We start from the raw sequence: 23,164 nt of genomic DNA, 5'->3' as shown, positions 1-23,164 counted from the left end.
GATTCCACTCAGTATCAGCAGATTCTGGAGACCAATGTCCAGGAATCTGTGACAAAGCTGAAGCTGCGCCGGGGCTGGATCTTTCAACAAGACAACGACCCGAAAAACACTGCTCAAAATCCACTAAGGCATTCATGCAGAGGAACAAGTACAACGTTCTGGAATGGCCATCTCAGTCCCCAGACCTGAATATAATTGAAAATCTGTGGTGTGAGTTAAAGAGAGCTGTCCATGCTCGGAAGCCATCAAACCTGAATGAACTAGAGATGTTTTGTAAAGAGGAATGGTCCAAAATACCTTCAACCACAATCCAGACTCTCATTGGAACCTACAGGAAGCGTTTAGAGGCTGTAATATCTGCAAAAGGCGGATCTACTAAATATTGATTTCATTTCTTTTTTGTGGTGCCCAAATTTATGCACCTGCCTGATTTTGTTTGAACAATTATTGCACACTTTCTGTAAATCCAATAAACTTCATTTCACTTCTCAAATATTACTGTGTGTGTCTCCTATATGATATATTTAACTGACATTTTTTATCGTAACAACCAACGATTTATACAGGAAAATAATGACTATTAACAAGGTTGCCCAAACTTTTGCATCCCACTGTATCTATCTATCTATCTATAAAGAGAGAGAAAGAGAGCATGCAATGCCAAATTACAAGATTACACTTGATAGCCAGCAAAGCACAGTAAGTCATTTCAAATATTACTAACAAAAAGAGTCTAATTCTTCAACAATCTATTTTGAGAACAAGAAAATAAGACTGGGAGAGAGACAGAAATAGAGAAGATCAGGAAAAATATTAACAACATTACTTCGGTACCTAATTATTTTCAGAATAGCAGGTATTTTAAGCTGTTTAAGTAAAACTAGGAAAAAAATTAAAACAAAAATAAATATAATTAAAAAATAAAAATAAAAACTCATTGTTTAGTTTTTCACCAGGCTGTAGACTCTAGGCAATTTTGTCAACTTACCAATAAACCTATTGTTCTGTGGACTTACTGCCAACTTAGTAATTGTATGAGGTGTAGTTTTTATCAGTTCATTGCCAAATGAACTTTTCAAACTCGTGATCTGCTATCCATAAACTGCTTTTCAAATAAAGCTTTTGTTGCCTAGTACATTTCAGCTTGAGGCTTTTGATCATATACAATAAGTGTAAACAAAACCAGCAGCTCATTACAACTAACATCAGACTACATGCACACCCTGTAATTTGGTTTCAGTGTGTGTTGCTGGATCAGTTGCTATGTGCATCGGCTGAACTGAGTTACAATTATATTTCACATGCTGTAACTTATGAAAAGACTAAAATTCTGTAAGGAAAGATTTTTATGTTATGTGTTTGCCTTGTGCCATTGATATACAATTAATGACAACCTTGAATGTTGCCCAGCACTTGTGTATGTTTCACTAACGTTGAACAAGTATTCTCAAGAATAACGGGAAAGGGGTTAAAGAGAACTGAATCTGTCAGTGTAGGGGGCAGGAATATTTCTTTGAAAAACAAAAGAATAGATTTTTTTCTATATCTTAAGTTAATTTCAAGGCTGTTGTAGCCTACATGGCAGCAGTCCAGGTTAGATTGTGCCAAGGTCTGAATTTTCATGTCAAAAACGCCCCTTCTAACCAAGTACAAATGGATTTGTCTCCGGACACTTTCATATTCCTCTCACATCACAAAGATGTGTTGATTGGTAGGTCTATGGTGGTCCTGCATGGGTGCAGATGTGTGTAAGCAGACCTTGCAATAGACTAATGAACTGCTACCCCATTAGAGGGTTAAAACCTTGCCTCCCACTGTCAGGATCCTTGGACTTTTTGTAAATTTTTTACAGGTTATTTTCTGGCTCTAATATTGAGCTGCATTTTGTTATTCAAATAATCTGATGAAATTGTTTTTCGATTCATTGCTTGTTCTAAAGTTCATTTTTGATTTGGGTCATTTTCTGAGACCAATTTGTTTTTTGTTCAGGTCAGGTCAGGTAAGTTTGGGGAGCGGTACAATTCTTTGTCACACCCACCACACAATGAAACAGCTCAGAATCCTGTTTGGCAACCAACCCCACAGGCAGACATGCGGCCTTGTCCCACCTTCCAGAAATGGCCATCTATTTGCCACAGCCAGGTGTTATGTGGGCGTTCCTTTGGCCTGGTCCAGCCACTCGGGTCCTCAACAAAGTGGAACATACGAGCCGGATCACCCTCAGAGAATCACACCACACGGCCATAGTGCTGTAATTGACTGAGTGCCAGGATGCAATTGATGGTAGACTTCTAAGGTGTAAAATTAGACTGCTCCGGTCGCTAGTAGGTGAGTAAGTGATCATGGATCCTATTGAGGATGACCCTAGAAAGGACCTTACCCGGCACCAAGAGCAGTGTTATTCCTCTGTAGTTGCTGCAGTCGTCCTTGCATTTCCAGATAGGGATGACAAATCCCATTTTCAAGTCAGTTGGGGTGACTCCCTCTCAAATAGAAGCAATGATGGGTTGGGTCATTCAAAGCTAATTGGAGGATCAGTCTCAAGAACCGTGGACCCAGAGATGTCCAACATCCTTGCTGGAGTATCAGCTTTAAACAGCTGCTCACAGAATTAATACGCCATAAAATTAAATAAATTCAGTTATTTGTAATGATTGGGTACTAATTAAAAAAGTCATCTTGGAACAAAAACTTGCAGCCACTGCAGCACTCCAGGACTGAATTTTAGCCCTCAGGTGTTCCATGTTTGTTTAGCACTGAAGTCTGAAATTAGTCATTTGAAATCCTGTGCATGTAACAATGGAAAACCAATATACAGCAAAAAGTAAAACGTTCCTGCATATAAAAACATTAATAGTCATGGTGCCCTTTGTAATAAACTTCCATCAAAATGAATATAAAAGTAAATGATAGCATTCAATTAAATATGAGAGTTATTCACACAATTGAAATTATAAGTAGGTTTTTCAAACTTTCACGAGAGTCCTTGTGGTAAAGTGCCTAAACTGAACACATTTCCAAAGCTTTGCTTGATTCTGTGCTCCTTATTAAGAATTTAAATGAGACTCAACATGGACAGCGGCTTACCATCAATTTAACCATAATCTGTGCCGGCAGCTTATACAGGCAGCATAGTAACCATTACAAGCAGAATGATGGTGCTAATTCAGCTGACAAATAGCCACAGCTTAGTTGCAGAAATCAAAATAAAACAATCCTTCAGTGCCATGTCTGGATGTCATTTAAAATTAGCTTATGAGAAATTGCTTCTTCTGTTTTTCCTAAAATAGAGTAAATGGTCCCAGCAGTTATATTGAAAGAACGATGCTTCTTGTAATTGGTGGACATTCTGTTTCAGATATAAAAATATCTGCCAATCATTACAAAAGGCTTGTAGTGTGCAATGATTTTGAATGCAGATGTAACTGCTGTGTAGTTTATGCCTGTGCTTTATGAAATGTCATGGTTTTTGTCCCTGTAGTAATTATATTCTGTAAAAATTGTGCACCTTTTATTGCATAAAGTGCCTCACCTTTGCAGTAGAGTTGGAGTTATTACCAGTTTGGAGTTTGCAAATTCGCCATTTGTCCATTTGGTGTTTTCTCCCGTTTTCTTCCACATCCCAAATAAGGATAGCTGGCGAAAATTGACTTGCTCTGCATAAGTGTGAGTGTGCAAGTGAGTGTGCCCTGTAATGGGCAGATATAACAAACGGGGCCAAAAGTTGCTAGTTTTTAGAAGGATCGATGGATGAATGTGGCACACCTTCAGGTAAAGTATCTCATTCACTTGTACTATGTGCCTATTAAATATAATGTATTTATACTTCCAATTTTGTATTTCAATTTGTCATGTCATTTCTAACCTGCTTAAGGGTCACAGAGAGAGGGGGTGCAGAAGCCTATCCCGGCTAGCATAGGGAACAAGGCAGGAACAAACCCTGAACAGGGTGCCCACACAGACACTGGGAGAACTCCACACCCGCAAATGCAAACCCTGGTCTCTATACTGCGAGGCAGCAGCACTACCATTGCGCCACTGTACCCCCTTATATTTCAATTTATAAATGTCTCATTATTTCTCAACAGCATGTGTAACTGTTTCTCAAGTTAATGTAAAAACATTTATCCTCACTAAAACTCTACTAGATGTGTGAAAAGAAAACATGCAGACAAACAGCTGTTATAATATTACTCCAAAGAAAGGCCAAACTGTTAAATTCAAACACATACAACTGATAAAGACTTAATCATTTATTAAGAAATAATAAAATCAGCAACACATTAAGGAAGAAAGAGTAAGAAAGCAATAGGGAAAAAATTATTTAACTAAATACTAAACAAAGAATAGAAGATGAAAAAAAATTAGAAAAGGAACTCGAATTAATAGACAAGCAAAATAATCCACTTGAAAAACAAAATTAACTGAAAGATTTCCACAGTAAAGGGGCAGCTATTGTCAGAGTAAACCCTTAGAGCTCCCTCAGGTGACTGCATTCTTAATTGCTGCAACACCTTTGGGGAAACAATGCAACTAGAAGGTCCAACCCTTCACCATAAAACACAGAAAACAAAACAAAACAAAGAGAAACAACTAAAGACAAATAAAGCAAAAGTCAATCCGTCAGACATAAAGGACATAAAGATGAGGCTGGGGACAGAAAAAGAACCATATCATAAAAAGGGCAAAAAGGACAAACTCCACACTGTAATTCAAAGCCAAGCCTCTGGATTTATGTGGTATCCTTTCTAATTCCTGATCCTGAAAGGGATTCCCAGAACTTAATTGGATAAGATTTCTGGCCAGGGCCTAAAAGTAAGAGAGCCTTTGAAGTTGGAGTTGAGAGGAGTACTAGACAAAGGTTCAAATGGAGGGATGAAGAGAATCATAGTAGAATGGAGGGAAAGTGTTGGCAGTGAGAACAGAGAGCTTTATAGAGTGTTTGTAGTGGGTACATGAATAAGAAACCAAGTCAATTACAATTGTTTTCCCCTTTATTTTGTTACTTTGAATATTCTCTTAATTGTCCCTCTTTGTGTTTATTAGTTTGATAAATCAGCTTTTATCCCCTTTGGACTTATTCTGAGTTTGTGGATGTCTCAAGTGCACCCCTACTGGTCAGTATGTTACTTTCATGAAAAATCAAACATAGTTTATTCACACCCTTGGACGTTTCACATTTCATTATAATACAACACTGAATCATAAAGAAGAGTGAAGAAAAACTGCAATATGCAGATGGTGCAATGCTATTAGACACCTGCACACACAGACTGTCATGGTAGCCAAAGGTGCAGTGACTAAGCAATGCCTAGAAGGGGGATGGACACTTATGCAATCAATGACATTGTCCTTTATATCCATCCATTATCCAATCCGCTGTATCCTAACTACAGGGTCACGGGGGTCCGCTGGAACCAATCCCAGCCAACACAGGGCACAAGGCTAGAAACAAACCCCGGGCAGGGGGCCAGCCCACCGCAGGGCATACACACACACACACACACACACACACACACACACACACACACACACACACACACACGCCCACACACCAACCACATACTAGGGACAATTTAGGATCACCAAAGAACAGAGAACAGAGACAGAGAACATGCAAATGCCATGCCTCAAATAAATAGCCTGCCGGGAGGCTGTAATATTATGAAAGTGGCTCTCAGACCACTTCTAATTACAAGCAAGCCCATTGCCAGCCAGACCCACAACACATTTCAGATGCCCCAGAATGATAGACAAGACATTGAAAACAGAGGCCCATACCTGCATGTGCTGCTTTTCTGCATTACGTCAGCTCGGTGATAACCAGAGAGTTTACAAAATCCGTCATTACTATATACTACAGGCCAGTCCACAATTTGGGCATTTCCAAGCAAGAAACTGGTTTCTGTAAGAAAGGAAAATGAAAAAAATCAAATACTAGTAAAGCTGGAAAGGAAGAGGAACATAAACATTTTCCTGTTGGATGGATAGATAAATAGTGAAAGGTACTGTATCTAGATAGATAGATAGATAGATAGATAGATAGATAGATAGATAGATAGATAGATAGATAGATAGATAGATAGATAGATAAAGCAAATTGCAGGATTACAGCAGCAGATAAAGTATTATAATAATCTCTTGTATGATAACCAAAAACAAATGCACATATATCATGAACTATCTAGAGTATAAGTAAATTAACAAAATGTACTTATTTACTAAGTGTCAAGTGTTCAGAATTGCACATACTTATCAGTTATAATTTGTAAGTTCACAGAATGTCTCTCATTGGCACAATATTATGTACATAGTGTCACTGCCTGTTAAAATGTCTACTAGACCAGCACAGTACCGTTCAGCATACAGGGAACAAGACCACCTTGTCTGATGAGTGACTCATTATAGAGCCTGATGGCCAAGGATAGAAGTGACCTTACATAGCACTCCTTGGAGTACCTCAGTTGTCTCAATCTGTTATTGAACATACTCCTCTGTTTAGCTGAAACCTCATACACAGGGTGAAAGTCCTTGTCCAGGAAGGTAAGCAGCTTGCTGAGTGACTTTTCCTCTACCAATTCCTCCAGTAAGTCCAGCCCGACTCCTAAAAGTGAACCAGCCTATTTAATCAGTTTGTTTAGTCTGTTTGCATCACCTGCACTAACACCATTTCCCTAGGACACTACAGCATAGAACAATATACTGGCCACTACAGACTGGTAAAAAAAAACATGCAAGAATGGCCTCCATTCACCAAATGACCTCAGCCTCCTTAGGAAATAGATGTGGCTCTGACCCTACTTGTATACAGCCTCTGTGTTGGTACTCCACTCAAGCCCCTCTTTCAGATGCACCCCGAGGTACTTATACGCCCCCACCTCCTCCACATCTTCACCATCAATGAACAGAGAAGGTTTGACCCTTCTGAAGTCTATGATTATCTCCTTTTTCTTACTGATGTTGAGGTGCAACTCCGTCGACGCCTGGTCCCAAGCCCAGGGTGAGAAAGGAGGAGGGTGGTCGGCGTGCCACACCGATCAGAATCGGGAAACCGAAGAAAATAGGTAAGAAACCACATGGATATACAACTTAATCACTTACAAATAAATGCTACTGCATCCGGGGCAGCCGATGCACCAGATTTGGTTACCAGGGATGCTGGTGAGAAGTGTGCTACTGGCCAAAGACCCAAATTAATTACACCAAAATCGGAAATACGAATCGCCGCATGGAATGTGCGAATGGGACATCACGTCGGTCAAAAAGAAATTATTGTCAAGGAATTATCGAAATGCAAAATATCGATCTGTGCACCATTAGAACTGCGGCTCATGGAATCCGGGACAATGAAGGTCGATCTGCCAACAATCGATGAGACGATGACGCTATTCTATTCCGGTGGTGACAAACGAGAGGCCAGTGTTGGCTTTATGGTAGATCAATGGACTGCCGCTAGTGTTATCGCATTCCAATCGATATCTGAGCGCCTGGCGGTTATCACTATCGATGAAACGATCAAGACCCATATCGTATCCGTCTACGCCCCAACTGAGACCAGCCCGGACACGAAAAAGGACGAATTCTACGATCAGCTGCAACACACACTGGATATGATACTCCAAACCGAATTAATTGTACTCGCGGGCGACTTTAATGCACATACGGGTGCAGATCGAACCGGATGGGAAGAAACAATGGGCAAATTCGGATATGGGAAAAATCAACGACAACGGAGTACGCCTTTTATCTTTCGCAGCGTCAAACAACTTGACTGTCGGCAACAGCATCTTTCGTCACCCTCTCAAACATCAGCTCACGTGGCGAAATCCATCCAGCAACGATGCGGCAATGTTGAACTACGTTTTGGTCAATACTAGATTCAGATCAACGCTCAAAGACGTACGTGCAATGCGTGGACCCGACTGTGGATCAGACCATTATCTTATCCGAGCGAAATTGCGAATGAAATTACAAAAAAAGAAATTACAGAAAAAGGTGTCACCACCAACTAGGAGGAACTGGGACTGTCTTCGAGACCCAGCAACCGGACAAGAATTCCAAATCACGTTATCCAACAAATTCGCAGCACTCACAATACCGGGCAATATCAAGGCAGAAGAAAAAGTCCTTTGTAGGGTGTGCAATGGAGCTGTGCCCACCCATCCGTCGACGGACGCAGCAATGGATTTCGGACGATTGTCTCGACCTCATTGACCAGCGAAAACAAATGAAACACGTCGATTTTGAGCAGTACTGACAACTAAACAAAGAAGTTCAACAGAAAATGAAATCAGAACGGGAAGTGCGCTGGAATAACGTTGCGGCCAACATGGAAGAAGCAGCGTTGAGACACGAGTACCGGACGCTGTACCAGACAATCCAACGGTTAGGTGGCAAAACTACATCAATGACAATATTAAAAAGTCAGATGGAACTTATTCTTTCACCAGTTGTACAACCATGATCCGCCACAAGGTCCAGTGCCTGAACCACCGATTATCGAGCAACCGATGAATCAGTTTCCCGATACCGAACCAACAATCAACGAGGTGAAGACGGCAATAAAATCTCTGAGAAATGGTAAAGCACCGGGAGGAGATCAAGTAACCGCCGAGATGATCAAAGCTGAAGGAGACATCTTATTACAACAACTCCACGTTCTCGTAACACATATATGGCATTTGGACCGTGTTCCATCGGCGTGGAAGAAAGCGATCGTTGTGCCTATTTTGAAGAAAGGTGACAGTCGGGAATGCAAGAATTATCACGGTATTAGCCTTCTCTCGATCGTCAGCAAAGCTTTTATGAAAATCATACAATCGAGACTACACAAACATCGAGAGCAAACGAGTCGGGAACAACAAGCTGGATTTAGACCACACCGAGGATGCATCGACCAGATATTTGCTCTCCGTCAGATAACAGAAGAAAGAATTCGATGCGGTAAACGAACTGTCATCGTCTTCATCGATTTCAAATCTGTTTTCGATTGCATCGATTGGACCAGTTTGTGGAGAGCCCTAGAGATCGAACATGTGCTGTTGAAAATCATTCATCTTCTTCAAGCATTATATGACGGCTCAATCAGCAGTGTCTGTATCCGGAATGATATGTCTGAGGAGTTCCCAATTCGAACTGGAGTCCGGCAAGGAGCTGTTGCCTCGCTGCTTCTTTTCAACATTGTGATCGACGCGATTATGCGAAAAGCATTCGATGGGCGACAAGGAGTTTGATACGACGACACAAACTTCTTAACCGATCTGATGTTCGCCGATGATAGTGCTGTTTTCGCCAACACTGAAGCAACGGACACTTTGTATGACATTTCCCGCATTGCACAGTCATACGGATTGAGAATCAACATGGATAAGACCAGTACTTACAACAGATGGATTGGAAGCCAGAGTTTACCTTGATGGAACTCGAATCAAGCAGGTACCACAGTTCAAGTACTTGGGATCACTGGTCACGGAAAAGAAAGCAGCGTCGGCAGCCAAAGTTCACAGCCGGATCAGCCAGGCAACAGCAGTATTCGCTTCACTCAAATGGTGCATATGGAAGCCGGCGAATATTACGATCAAAACCAAAATACGCCTATATAAGACACTGATCCTTCCAATTCTTCTTTATGGATCAGAAACATGTACATTGCTCAAACCGGACCTCAACAAGCTCGAGGCCTTCCAAATGCGATGCTTGAGACAGATTCTCCATGTCTCACTCCGCGACTGCCTCCGAAACGAGACAATCAGAGAATGGTGCGATCAACAGGCACCTATCATGGAGGAAATTCAAAAACGTCGATTAAGATGGTTCGGCCATGTCTTTAGAATGGATGAAAATCAACTACCGCACAAACTTCTATGGAGAAAACGCCCTCCTGATTGGAGGATAAAACAACAAGCACTGAAGATGACATGGTTGAAACACGCAGAGAACGACCTAAAGAACCAGCGACTGACAACAATCGAAGCAAGAACCGTCGCAACCGACCAATTACAATGGAAGAGTGTGGTGAATAGAGCACGGAATCCAGCGCCACCAACAGTAGCGTATTGGCTAAGAGGTCAACCCCCTTTCCAAGCGCCAGCTATGGAATAAAGAAGAAGAAGAAGAAGATGTTGAGGTGCAGGCGGTTCAATTTGCACCATTCAACAAAGTCAAGAAAGTCATTCTCCTGCCCATTGCAGATACACCCAGCTATGGCTGTGTTATCAGAAATTTCTGTAGTTTTAATTTTTACAGGAAAAAAATAAAGGTCACAAGATTCAAAATGAAACTAGCAGAATAAACCAAGGAGGGGGGTTATGTCCAACGAGTGGTGCAGTGTCTGCCCTTAGATCTGAGCTGCTCATTCACACTAAGACACCAGAAGTGGATCTGAAACTTGGAGCATTCAGATTAAAGACCACCCATCTCAGCCAGTATAGCTACAGAAGATCATCTTTTGGTACAGTGCCGAGACTTGCTACTCCATGATCCAACCGCCTTTAATTTAGTCCCTTAAACAAAGGGTCTTTCTCTTCAGCTCAACTGGATTGGCTGCTAGTTACTGATTAAGAGGCTCAGTTTTGAAGCCTGCCTCTCCGTGTGAGGATGTAAAATGGAGAAGGGTGAAGTGATTTCTTACTGGTGAGATGCAGCTGACCTGATTAGTCAGAAAACCAAGGCTGAAGGGGTAATTTGTGATCAGCATTCTGGCAATCAGCAAAGAAATGATATGTTATGTTTCTTGCATAGGATCGTTCCTCCTGTTTATTATTTTAATAGTTTGAAAATATTTAATGAAAAAGGAGCCTTTTCAAATAATGCCTAAACATGAGTAAATTGGGTGCAGCAGGAATACCTAAAGGTAGATCATTCCACAGCTTTGGAGCAAGAACAGAGTAGCGTTGTTCATCAAGTAAGAGCAGGTACATTCAGCAGACAGGTAGAATCAAAACGCAGATTTCTTGAAAATATAGAAAGACTAAAGGCTGGAGGTAATGAGGAGCAACACCATTCACAGAACCATATGTCAGCTATGGATCAGCTATGAGTGAATGTAAATGAACTGTATATGAGTTCAATTAGGGATATGGCTGATTTATCGAAACCCCAATTAGGCACATGTTTAAATAAAAAGACAACGACCCAAAAAGACTCACAAATCAGGTCTCAGCCAGAATGAGCAAATACACAGTTGCCATCATGCTGCAGCTGTGTACATTTGGAGTGCTGCTGAGGTGAATGTAGGATTTGCTTTCTGGCTTCCTGCTCATTGTGTAAAAAAATAGATTTCAAATGACAGGAGCACACAGCAGACCTTCATGAGCGTCCAGTCTCCCTACACCTTGAACGGCCATTCGTGTGGGTAGCGTGCACCCTGCAGGGAGTGTCAGCGGTGAGAACAGCTTGGAGCAAAGTTTCCTGTCATTTTAGCAAAGGCCGCATTTTTCAAGAAGCCCCCAAAAACACCACTCAATATGCTTACTCTGAAAATTCTAGAGACATGTGTCAGAACAAAATGACATGAGAAAGTAGCACTGAGCAAAAACCGGCAGCAAAATTAGAGGCACGCCATAGCGATGCTCAGATGGAGGCGGCTGACAAGTGTGTTTTGCAGTATTCTGCAGTCTGTCTCTCACAGTATATGCCACGGAGATATTTAAAGAAAGTGTCATTTCATATTTTGGGTAGTGGCTTTTTTCATTCTTTTTATAATCATTATATAGTGCAACAAATCTGTCAAAGGACTGCTGGCACAGTGGATGTAATATTCTAGAAACCTGATTAGCCACAGTCTGCAGAATTGCTGAAATTTCATTGTGACTGACCTAAGCAGAAGCCCCTAAATCCTGAAGTGAGGACCATTCAGAGTCTCACGCTATTAACGCTATGTCAATGGTTGAAACTAAATGTACATTTCAGCAGTGGACACAGTTACATACCGGTGGTCTACTAGTAATGCCAAGATTGCTGGATTCTCTGTAATCTCTTTGTTAAGCCATCCTTATCTGAAACCCATTCATTCATTGTGGAACTGATGTATGCAAATTAGACTGAATTTATTGGACTGGACAGAAGGCAGGAAGTAAATAAAGAAAAGGGTGGTAGACCATAGCTGTTTGGTTAAATTAGAGTCACCAGTTAAACTAAAATGCTTATCTTTGGGATGTGCAATTAAACCTGAATACCTGAAGAAAAAAAACCTGCAGGAACATCTAGAACATATAAACTCCACACTGGCTATCACTTGGACTCAAACCTAGTCTGATTGAGCTGTAAGGTGAAAGTGCTAAATCCTGCACTACTTTACTTTTTTGTTTGTATCCAAATATATGTCATTTAAATGATAAAGGGAAAGCATTCTGTGCCTTATTGATGTAATAACTGACACATCTTATACATGTATTTTGGGGTAATTGTGCAGTCCCTTTTTCCTTCAGTTCCTTCCAAAGCAGTTCTGCACGTCATTGGAATGGGAAATGGATATTGTGGATGCTGCAGCACCTCCACTAGGGGGAACAGTACTCAAAGTTTGTGGATGATGATGTTATGAAAATGATTAAACATGACTTATGCATAATGCCAGTCGGTGCTGGTTAAAATAGTAGGGTGTTTATCTTTTTAGACTTTCTGGAAAGAATACATAAATTTGAATAGCCACCAAGCACAGACCTCTGTTGGTACGACAGACAAGTTCTCTTGCACATATAAAGACCTGCAAAAATATTCGGCTTTCCAAGATAAAAAACACAGGAAAAGGGATAAGTGATCAGAAGACAAGGCAAAGTCAACAGAGCAGCAAAGACTGACACCAGAAGAAGCAATTTAATCTTTAAAATCAAATTGTAGCCAAAAATCAAAGTCAGAAAAATATAGCCTAGAATTCTTTAACCAGAGAATCAGAAAAGTAAAGAAAACATGAACAAAGTGTTTATTATATCCACAACCTTGGATAGCTCAAGATGTAAGGGTGACCCTTTCACCCCGATGTATAGATGATGTCATACATGGCCGTGGCCAGATCATTACCAAGACTACAAAACAACAAATAACAATGCCTATTATAAAATAAACATGGCATTAATGACAGTACAAAATAAGTAAGTAAAGTACAACCCCAAAATTTGCGGGGTTACGTTCCTAGAGCACCTGCAAATTGTGAAAAACCGCAAATTTTGGATGTGGCTAGAAAAATGCCTATTTATACAGTTTAAACCCGAAATATGCCCCACAAAACACTTTAATTTAATTTCAAACTCAGTAAATGTCACAATTCACAAAATTTTTTTCATGCAAATAGCATCACAATTACTGCAACACAGATCATTTTACACATTGTTAATGAACTGTAAAAACTATTTAAAAAACTACTGGAACAATATGTACAAAGTGCAACTGACGCCATGGATGAAATTCAGTAAATCACCGAGCCAACTGCGCTTGAACTGGTTGCAGTCAAGCACACAGAGGTAAGCGCTGATGCTTGCAGGCTAGTCTAGTGCAGCGGCTCAGGGACAGTGAGGCTGCAGTGCTGCAGGGTGTCACGCTTGGGTCACAGAATTGCACCGAAACACAGGAGATTGTAGAGGTAGGAACTTTATTCAAACACTTCAAACAAATATGTTTCTTTCAGAAGTAAAACGAGCTCAGTATGCAGTTAGTTCTCGATTAAAGAATAGACAAACTTCATAGGGGAGCATAACAGGACCCCCAACAGGAGTAGAGGATGTCTGGGGGAGGAGAGAGAAACAAAGCAATCAGCCAAAAAGGACAGGTGCTGTTCAGGCTTTTAAGTAAACGTAGCATCGCACAAGAAGCATATCACGTGACAGAGCAGCCGCCAGTAAGCCCAGCAAGTAAGAGAGCAATGTGAAAGTAGTCTATCAGCGTTTTTTAGAGGGGTTTTTTGTGGAGCATCAGTGTCTTGTAGGGGTGCGTTCAGCCCCCCTGCTCTCAAGGGGCTGGCAGTGGTCCTGAGCTGGCTACTCAACAAATGTACGGCACTGACTGATCAGCTCCTGCGTGCTCGCAAATGGCACTGGGAAACAACTATAGCCGGTTGTGGCGGTTTAAGGGTTAAGAGGAACAAAACAGAAAACTCAAGAACACTCAGCTGGAGATGCATCACAGTCAATCATCAGCAAAGAGAAATGAATAACGCTGTAGTGGTCCGGTGCCGCTAAGGTTCACACCGTCGAGAAGGCGGTGATTTCATTTATTTTTATGGTGGAGATTCCAGGGACACACCCAGCCTTGGCTCGACCCGCACGCACTTACAAACAGAGACAAAAACAAAGCAAACCGGTAATCAAACAGCAAATAAAGAATGTAATGAAAACAAATGAAATAAATGAAAACAACGATACCACCCCTGTTCCCCTTACGGCGATTACGCATTAAATACAACAAAGCACAAACAAAGCACACACAGTATATCATGAAAAACTTTCATGAAAAATGGCAACGGATGAAATGTAATGATGAAAATAGACAGTCCAGAGATTCGCACATTGATTGGGAATGTAAAGATAGTCCTACCGCTAGTTCCTGAAATGGTGAAGACGGGTGGACGGGTTCAGGAACACTCCTTTCTTTGCAGGATGGCCATGAATCCACTTACAGTCCTAATGTACACAGGCAGCGGCAGACAATCCAGACGCCAACCACGAAACAATCCAGGCAGAAACAAATAAGTACAGGTAACCCAACAGAAGGCAAACAGACAGGAACTTGAAACACAAATTCCAAGAACCTTTTTGTTTTTTTGGTCAACCGCCCCCTTTTTAAAAACCGCTTACATCCTTTGACCCCAACAACCCTAGCACCCTCAGCAGAAGACCAATCAGAGCCACTGCAGGGACTGCTGGGAGTTGCAGTTTCAAATTCTATTGGCTACGTTCACCATTCCAAGCCACATTTTCCTCTACAGTTGCTTCCTGTTCTCTCTACAGTACAGTATTGCCAAGAAAAAAGCCATAAAAATTGTGGAGGACATTTGTAGTTTCCGCTAACAATTATTAGATAGGTTCTAAGGAAAAATCTGCAAATGACTAAGGCCACAAACTCTGAACCAAGACTTTGCGGGGGTCTACTGTAATTCAAATAACTCAAATAGCTACTACAACCAATGACAAAAATTAATTCTCCACCATTCAAGAACAGGCAGCCAAACTTTCAAAAGGTCAAAAATACTCAAATAAATAAATATACAAAAATGCCTGTTCAAGTGAGGGTTAACCATAAATGTCTTGATATGCTTCAGTCAGATTTTGTTCAATGACTAATATTTACTTGCCTTTTCTATGTCTTCTTTCTGTATTGTAAAATATTTCTAAAATGTTTATTGTATTTCTGTATTTTAGCTACTTATTATTTTTATTTATTTACTGTTTGCAATACACCCTGTAGGGTGCGGATTGGTCCGGACACCTTGACATCACGGCTGAAGGACTGCCCTTAGCCTATACATTTGAGGCCAGGAAGCAGATCCTTTAGTAGTTCATTGATTGTTATTGGAGTATTTTGGTATTGCGTTCTGATTTCTGCATTTCTTGCTTCTGTTTTTGGGATTATTGATTACTGAATTGTGGATTGGACTTGTTTGCTTTGGATTGCCTTTTGTGGTAATTCTATTTGCCCTTGTTTTGTCTTTTTGCCATTTCAAGCCTTTTTTGTAATTTTCAAATTAATATGTTTATTTTCAAAGGTTCCGCTTTGGTCTTGTCCTTCTAAAGGCATTTTTGATATTTTTGTGTATTTAGAAAATATTTAAGCAGTTTCCCCTTTTTGGACCTAGTTAGGCTGATGGCAGCCAGAAGAGCTGGGTGGTCAGGCTGTCTTGAGGTGAGCCTCTTCTAAACAGACCAGTAAAGGTCCAAGCCTGCATTTATGGCTTATTTTGGAGGCTTTATAACCACATTTTACTAAGTTTGTGACTCCTAATCATAAAACCTCTGGGTTGAAATGAACAGGCAAAATGATATTCCTTAATTTCAAAGAATTTATTTAAATTAGCAAAAGAGAAGGAAAAGCAAATAAAAAGCAAAATAAGGCAAAATGGGTCTACCTCAAAAAGGCAACCCTAAGGCTGTCAAGACTAAATCTCAAAACCAAGGATCAGTAATCAAGACCAAAAGAAAAACCAACAATAAACCAGAAAATCTGAAAATAGTACTTACAAGACAAAGATCTGATATTCACAAACACCAATGATACTCAGAGATTTAACTCCTCAGCCAAAACGGAAAGGCCGAGGGCGGTGCCTCAGCAATGATACAAAGATGGCCCCACCTTTTGAAGGTCCCACCCACAAAACAAAAGCTTACACTCATTGAGCAAATTATTAGGAACACCTGTACATGTATGCATGCAATTAGCTAATTAACCAATCATTCGACATAGTGGCGCAGTGGGTAACGCTGCTGCTTTGAAGTTAGAAGACCCGAGTTTGCTTCCCAGGTCCTCCCTACGTGGAGTTTGTATGTCCTCCCTGTGTCTGTGTGGGTTTCCACTAAATTGTTCCTAGTGTGTGCTTGGTGTGTGTGTGTGTGCTCTGCGGTGGGCTGGCAACCTGCCTGGGATTTGTTTCCTGCCTTGCACCCTGTGTTGGCTGGAATTGACTCCAGCAGACCCCCGTGACCCTGTAGTTAGAATATAGCCGGGTTGGTTAATGGATGGATGGATGTGGCAGGAGCACAACACATAACAGTATGCAGATGTGGGTCAGGAACATTAGTTGATGTTCTCATCAAACACCAGAATGAGGAAACATGTGGTCTCAGTGTTTTCAATCATGTCATGATTGTTGGAGCTAGATGAATTGGTCTGAGTTTTTCTGTAACTGCTGATCTTTTGGGATTTTTCACACAACAGTCTCTAGAGTTTACTCAGGATGGTGCGAAAAACAAAAAACATTCAGTGAGCATAAGTTCTGCAGATGGAAACGTGGTGTTGATGAAACAGGTCAAAAGAGAATGACACCTGGTTCAAGATGACAGAAAGGCTACAGTAACTGACATAACCACTCTATACAACTGTGGTGAGTAGAAAAGTGCCTCAGAATGTGCAACACATCAGGGTTTGAGGTAAATGGGCAGCAGAAGACCACATCGGGTTCCATTCCTGTCAGCCAAGAACAGAAAGCTGAGACTGCAGTGGACACAGACTCACGAAAGCTGGAAAGTTTTAAGACTGAGAAAATGTAGCGAGGCACACAGATGGTAGGATCAGAATTAGGTGCCAACAGCTTGAATCCATGCACTCAACCTGCCTTGTGTCAATAGTCTAGGCTGGTGGTGGCAGTGTAATAGTATGGGGAATGTTTTGTTTTTGGCCTTGGGCCCAATATCACCAGTTAATCATCAATTGCATGCCATGGCCTATTTGAGTATTGTTGCTGACTATGAACATCAGTTTACCTATCTTCTAATGGCTACTTTCAGCATGATAATGCATCATGTCACAAAGCAAAAGTCATCTCAAACTGGTTTCATGAAAATAACAATCAGTTCAGAGTTCTTCAGTGAACTTCCCAGTCTCCGCATCTGAATCCAAAAGAATGCCTAACCCAAAAGTCAACATCGGACTGTAAACAGAAAAATCATATTTAAAATTAACTGTGTAAAACTTCTACCACAAACTTGAATTCCTCAGCCCTCATTAGCTCTAACAGTAGAATCACAAGCTACTGCACTCCACCATCCTGTATGTGTAGTGTGCTGACATCAAGTACTATAAAACAACATGGCCATAGCCATGTTAAGATAGCCACAAAATGGCATCCACTATACAAAAAACAGCAAAAAATGCCATCATGAGAATAATGATAAAGTTAATAAATACATAATAAACATAGAAACATTCCGGAAATCAAATTGTTTCCAGGGAAGTCATGACAAAAATTTAGTATGCAGGGGGCAGGTGTGTGACTATAGGGACAGTCACCTGAGGTTCTTGTATTTAAGGGTCCTCCTTGCCTCAGTTTCTTTCCTGAGGCATTGACTTCTTCTTCATCTTTGCTTGAGGCTGCCCATCTTTGAAAGGTAATTTCTAGAACAGAGATTTTGTTTGTTTGTTTTTTTTTTTCTTAATTGTGAACTAATCAGTTAACTGCTAAGTTCTTACCTTTTTTGTCTAATCATTATTTATTAGTTTAGACAAAAATACACTTCCAGTTATAATTTCTTTCACTTCTAGCATGTCTTCTCTTCTAGCAACATCTCTTTCAGTTATTTACAGGTGCTTCATTTGTTGTTTTATTATCTGATTTTTGTAATAATTATTGTCTAGTGTAATCATCTGTGTCTGTTGTTTTGAGAATTCCCTCTCTGTTAATCACCATAGCCATTAATAATCAGAACACCTCCTCAAGGTCCTTCTTGGCTCTCAAGACACTGGACTAGTGGTCTCTAGTGGTCCTAGCACACTCCGAAGCTCTTAAAGGACCAGGTATCCCTTTAACTACATGGCTTCTATTTATACGTGTAGATTTCTACTTCATGATCCACCTACACCAGCAAGCACAGTTCAACAAAGCCAATAAAAAGAAAACCCAGGATCAGTAAACTTTGCAACAACAAGAACTCTGACAGGAATTAGAGTCTGTCCTCCCTAAGGAGTATCAGACAGGTCAGACGACTTTATCACGAAGCCACTACACCAAAATAAATGGAAATTAGGGGCAAATGTACTTAGTGACTAGAAGAATGCACATGTGATGTTACAGGACATTTAAACAACTGTTTACATATCTCATAATACACGTGTCAATACAAGTAAAGTGAACCTATGTGACGATCAGAAGTGCACTGTAAAACCTTGACAGGTTTAAGAACTGGTTGGCTACCAAGTGACAGGGTACTTCCAACCTGAGCCCAGGTGCCTCATGTATAAACGATGCGTACGCACGGAAATGTTGTGTAAGAACTTCTCTACGTTCAAATCACGATGTATAAAACCTACACTTGGTGTAAAGCCAGGCACTTTTCCATGGTACCTCATGCCTTGTCGTACGCAAGTTCTCCGCTCGGTTTTGCATACTGGCGGCACCCAGCGTCAAAGAAGTGCTACAGTTCCTGTGTGGTTACTCTTCATTTTCCTGACGCGGCTTTATAAATACACTGAAACTAACCGCATATTGTTTATTAGTGTAATGCATCTGTTTGTAATTAACTTGTAACAATATAATGGTTCAGGGAATAGCCATAGTATTCCAAATACCATAACTGCTTTAGCGTTGTTACTCCAACTGCACCTTCTTCTTCTTTCAGCTACTCCCGTTAGGAGTTGCCACAGCGGATCATCTTTTTCCATATTACTCTCACTGCAGTACTCGGAGTATTTATATCACTGAATCTGAGTGGGGAATCACAGCTCAGCAGCTGATCGGAAAGAGAATTATCAGTATACAGCTTCAAGAACACGCTGTCTCAGCCACGGCAAAACTTTCAAAGCCTTTCCTGTACGGACCTCGCGGTTCAGAAACAGTTTCATCCCAAGAACTTTAAATGCACTCAGTCAGTCCATCAAGTGCTCCTTGTAGAACTGTTAGTACTTATAAGTACAATTGCCTCATTGTAAACTTGCACTACAGTTATAATATTACACAACCTGCGCCACTTTATAAAGCGCGTATTTACATATGATGACGATATAATTTTTAAGATGAAATGCAGCAAAATAATGTTTATTATATTATACAGATAAAACTTTAACTTCATTATAATCTAGGCTATATTCTTCACTGGGACTGGCGTGAAGGACAGAATAATTAAACATGTACTACGAAGATATTTCAATGTTCCTTAAACGTTTTGAAGAATCGGCGCTCTAAGCTTACAGATGGCTTAACGTCTATTACAGAGCTGATTGTGTGGCGATCGGTCACTTGGAGAAAGAAAAGCAAGGACTGCAGGGGCGGCCATGCCAATATATATTGAATATAAAACAGAAAGAGAAAATAACGACACAGCTAAAAACGCAGCGGCAAATTTCAACAAAAGTTAAACGCTTGTGTCATGAGCACGAAGCAGCTATGCAGTGTCCGCAACGGACGTGGCCATCCACTGTGCATAAGATACCATATTGACATTGGACTTTCTCTATTGGACATAGAGCCGCCCATGAGTACTGCTGCAATAAATAATTTCATCGAAGGTCGCACACAATCACTGCACCGTGAAACCCATGTTTAATAATATGCTTTAATTATCATCATGAAAATGATATCACGTATACATCTCAGTATTTTAGTTATTCAGAGAGCTGTAATATCACGAATGTAATGGATTCTGTGTCCAGTTGGAGGAAGAGAGCAGTTTAAGAAGCACGTAGTGATTCACACACATAGAGCACATAGAAGATCACATACAAAACAAAGCATTTAACGTGCTATACTTTAATTACGATGTGATTTGAGAAACTGGTTAATTAAACGATTTTAAGATGAAGTTTATGATGTTCTATTTTAATGACAAAATAAACTACGTGATTAAAGTGGAAATTTCGAGATTGTAGTTAACATTTCGTGCTTTTTCCCCACTGTTTGCCTTTTTATTTCTCTGTACCCTAATAAGTTTTCATATGACATTCAGACAGTGGGCTACAACTCGCCTTTTCACGGCGACTTTGATATGTGACTTCTTTTTTATTTCCGGCCCTGTGCGATTTTGTGAACGTGAGCTTTCAAGATTCTCCAACACGCTATGTCACTCGATCAACTTCCTTTTGATTATACCATGGATTAATTAAACAAATAGTATGTTTTTCCTTTGCCTCCACTTGGTATTCGTTGAAATTCTTATATTTTCCCCCGTGCTTTTCCCATTGTCTTTTCACAGAAGGCTGAGCTTAAGGGCGATTTATATTGATTTGCATATTCAAAGAGGCATAATTCTGGGAGGAGTTGGGGCGTTACATAAAGCGCGTGCACGAGCGTTACTTTTCACGCTGATCGGGATTTATGTAGAGGAAGAACGTGGAAGTTGGAGTACGCACAGATTCCTGCATCTGGATTTTTCTGTGCGTAAGCACATTTCGGCTTTTGTGCTTACGCCATGTTATAGCGCGAATTCTACACACGGCGTTATACATGAGGCCCCAGGTCTCCAAAGAGTCTTTACACATGAAGCTCTTCACTTGGCTTTTCTTTTTTGTTCATTTGATCAAATCTGGCCATTAAGTGCAAATCAGTAAATTCACAGAATTGAAGGAACTGTTGAATGTCACAAACTAAGCTTCTGGGGAGCTGGTTTTCTCTCTGAAATTATTTCTGAATTAAAAGTCAATTTTTCCCATTATTGGTGCTAGACATTTAGAAAAAAAAGAAAGATTTGTTCATTGTGCCAAGTCAGAAATTTTATTAAAAAATTATTTAACTTCTTTGTTGAAATAAACAAAATATTTTGTAAAGCATTTAAATTCCTTTATTTTTGACTTTACATATTTCTTCCTAAAATACTGATAAATAGTGATGGGTGAAATGATACACAGGTATTTGCTGTCACAAAAAGGTTCCTAAAACAAATTATTTTTCACCATCTTAGCAAAATTCCTACCATTCACACAAGAAGAAAGTTGTTTAATTCCACATGTGTGTGCATGTTATTTACTATTTAAATAAAGATCTTCAATGAAAAAAATAAAAGTAAAAATCCCAAGAGGTGTGCATATCCTCAACTAGGATAAGGTAGTTGCTACGTAACAGTGGGGGTGATGGAGTGTGCTGGTGCCGACTTTCCATGTTTTGAGAGGTTCCTATGACAAAAACCAAGTAATGGGCACAGTGCTCTGTTTATGTGTATTTTCACATGGAAAATAAGCAGCATGTCACATTTTTATATAGTATACTGCATACTTCGACAGCAATGTGAACAAAAGGCATACAGTAAATAGAACTGATTTTACCAGTGGGATTTGGATTACATGCTTTATGCAGCTGCAGAAAAGAACACAAGTCAACTCGGAAGAGTGAATGAGGCTTTAGGGAGCAGTAAAAACTTTAAATCCATCAAAAAACTCACAATTACTAACCTCACTAAACTGTATGCCAATCAGAATGTGCCCGTTTCACTCATCACTACTCATAGACAAAGCCCCATTGGCTGCCATGTTTTGGGCACCACATTGCTAACTCATGTTCTAAAATTTAAAACTGATACATCTGAGTCATCTAACCACTGCAAAGTGGACAATTTACTCTAAGATAAGTACCTTTCTGTTAAACGGCCATTTTTAATTTGATTCGAGATAAAACATATTTCATGAACTTATAACAACAGTACTGTTGTGCATACGCAGACATTGAAAACTGATCATTTTAATGACTTGGGTGTAAAGTTAGAACACTGACAGCTGGATAAAAACGTTAGCAGGTCAACAGATAAAAAAACAGACAAAGTAGACCCTGAATTGGCTCAAATGAGTAGAAAGTTTACACTGAAACAGCCTTCAGTTTACAGAAAAGAAACCCCCATGGAAAGAAATTTTACAGCTTGCAAAGCGAGAGCGCAGGAACGAGGCTCTTATTGATATTTGCATGCTTCATTAACAGAAAGAACCTGCTTCTAATAAAGACAATGGCCTGAATGAAAACCTGCTGTCTTCTGTGGCAATCTTGTCTGGTATAAAATAAAACACAAATTAATTATAATGATTCACTCACTGAGATCAGCTGAATTTACTGAACTGATCTCTACAGCCACTGAATTCGGGAGCTTGGGTAGGTGGGAAAAGCGTGCTGTGTATGGAAGCTTTGATTTGAGATTGAACTGCAACCTGCTTAAGGGTCTTTGGAATTAAAATATGAAGTCATCATGACCAAAAGATCAGTGACGAGGAAATACTCTGATGAAGGCCTGGTTGTGCTGGTAAAATGCCAAACAACAAGCACATGAATATATGGATGTTGTATGCAAATGATACATAAAGTATTCTGTGTGTATGTTCAGTCTGAGTATAAAACGTACATCTCATGTCAGATCATGTTCCCAAGGTGTTCATACCTACTACGCTTTCAGGCCAATTATGAAATATCTCAATAGAAGCCTTTCTGTGGTCAATGTATAATCTTGTCTGCTCTTTTTCCTTATTAAAGTAATGATCTCTAATCAGATTACTGTGGAAAGAAGACAAACAAATCTTAATTTCATAGAGGAATACTGCAAGTGTAGCGTGATCT

General features: G+C 40.2%; 1 protein-coding gene across 2 annotated transcripts in view; it reads right to left on the bottom strand.

Moving 5' to 3' along the window:
• The window catches only part of LOC120518316 (potassium voltage-gated channel subfamily H member 5), a 407,701-nt gene that overhangs the window by 374,694 nt on the left and 9,843 nt on the right, over window positions 1-23,164 (bottom strand). For both annotated transcript variants that reach the window (XM_039741054.1, XM_039741052.1), the window contains exon 2: window positions 5,782-5,905. In XM_039741054.1, the coding sequence (XP_039596988.1) occupies window positions 5,782-5,905 (124 nt within the window). The remainder of the gene's footprint in view (window positions 1-5,781; window positions 5,906-23,164) is intronic.

Source organism: Polypterus senegalus, chromosome 18 (genome assembly GCF_016835505.1).
Source record: "Polypterus senegalus isolate Bchr_013 chromosome 18, ASM1683550v1, whole genome shotgun sequence".
Classification (NCBI taxonomy): domain Eukaryota; kingdom Metazoa; phylum Chordata; class Cladistia; order Polypteriformes; family Polypteridae; genus Polypterus; species Polypterus senegalus.
The sequence above is the reverse complement of the archived record's forward strand: the minus strand, read 5'-3'. Positions and strand labels throughout refer to the sequence as shown.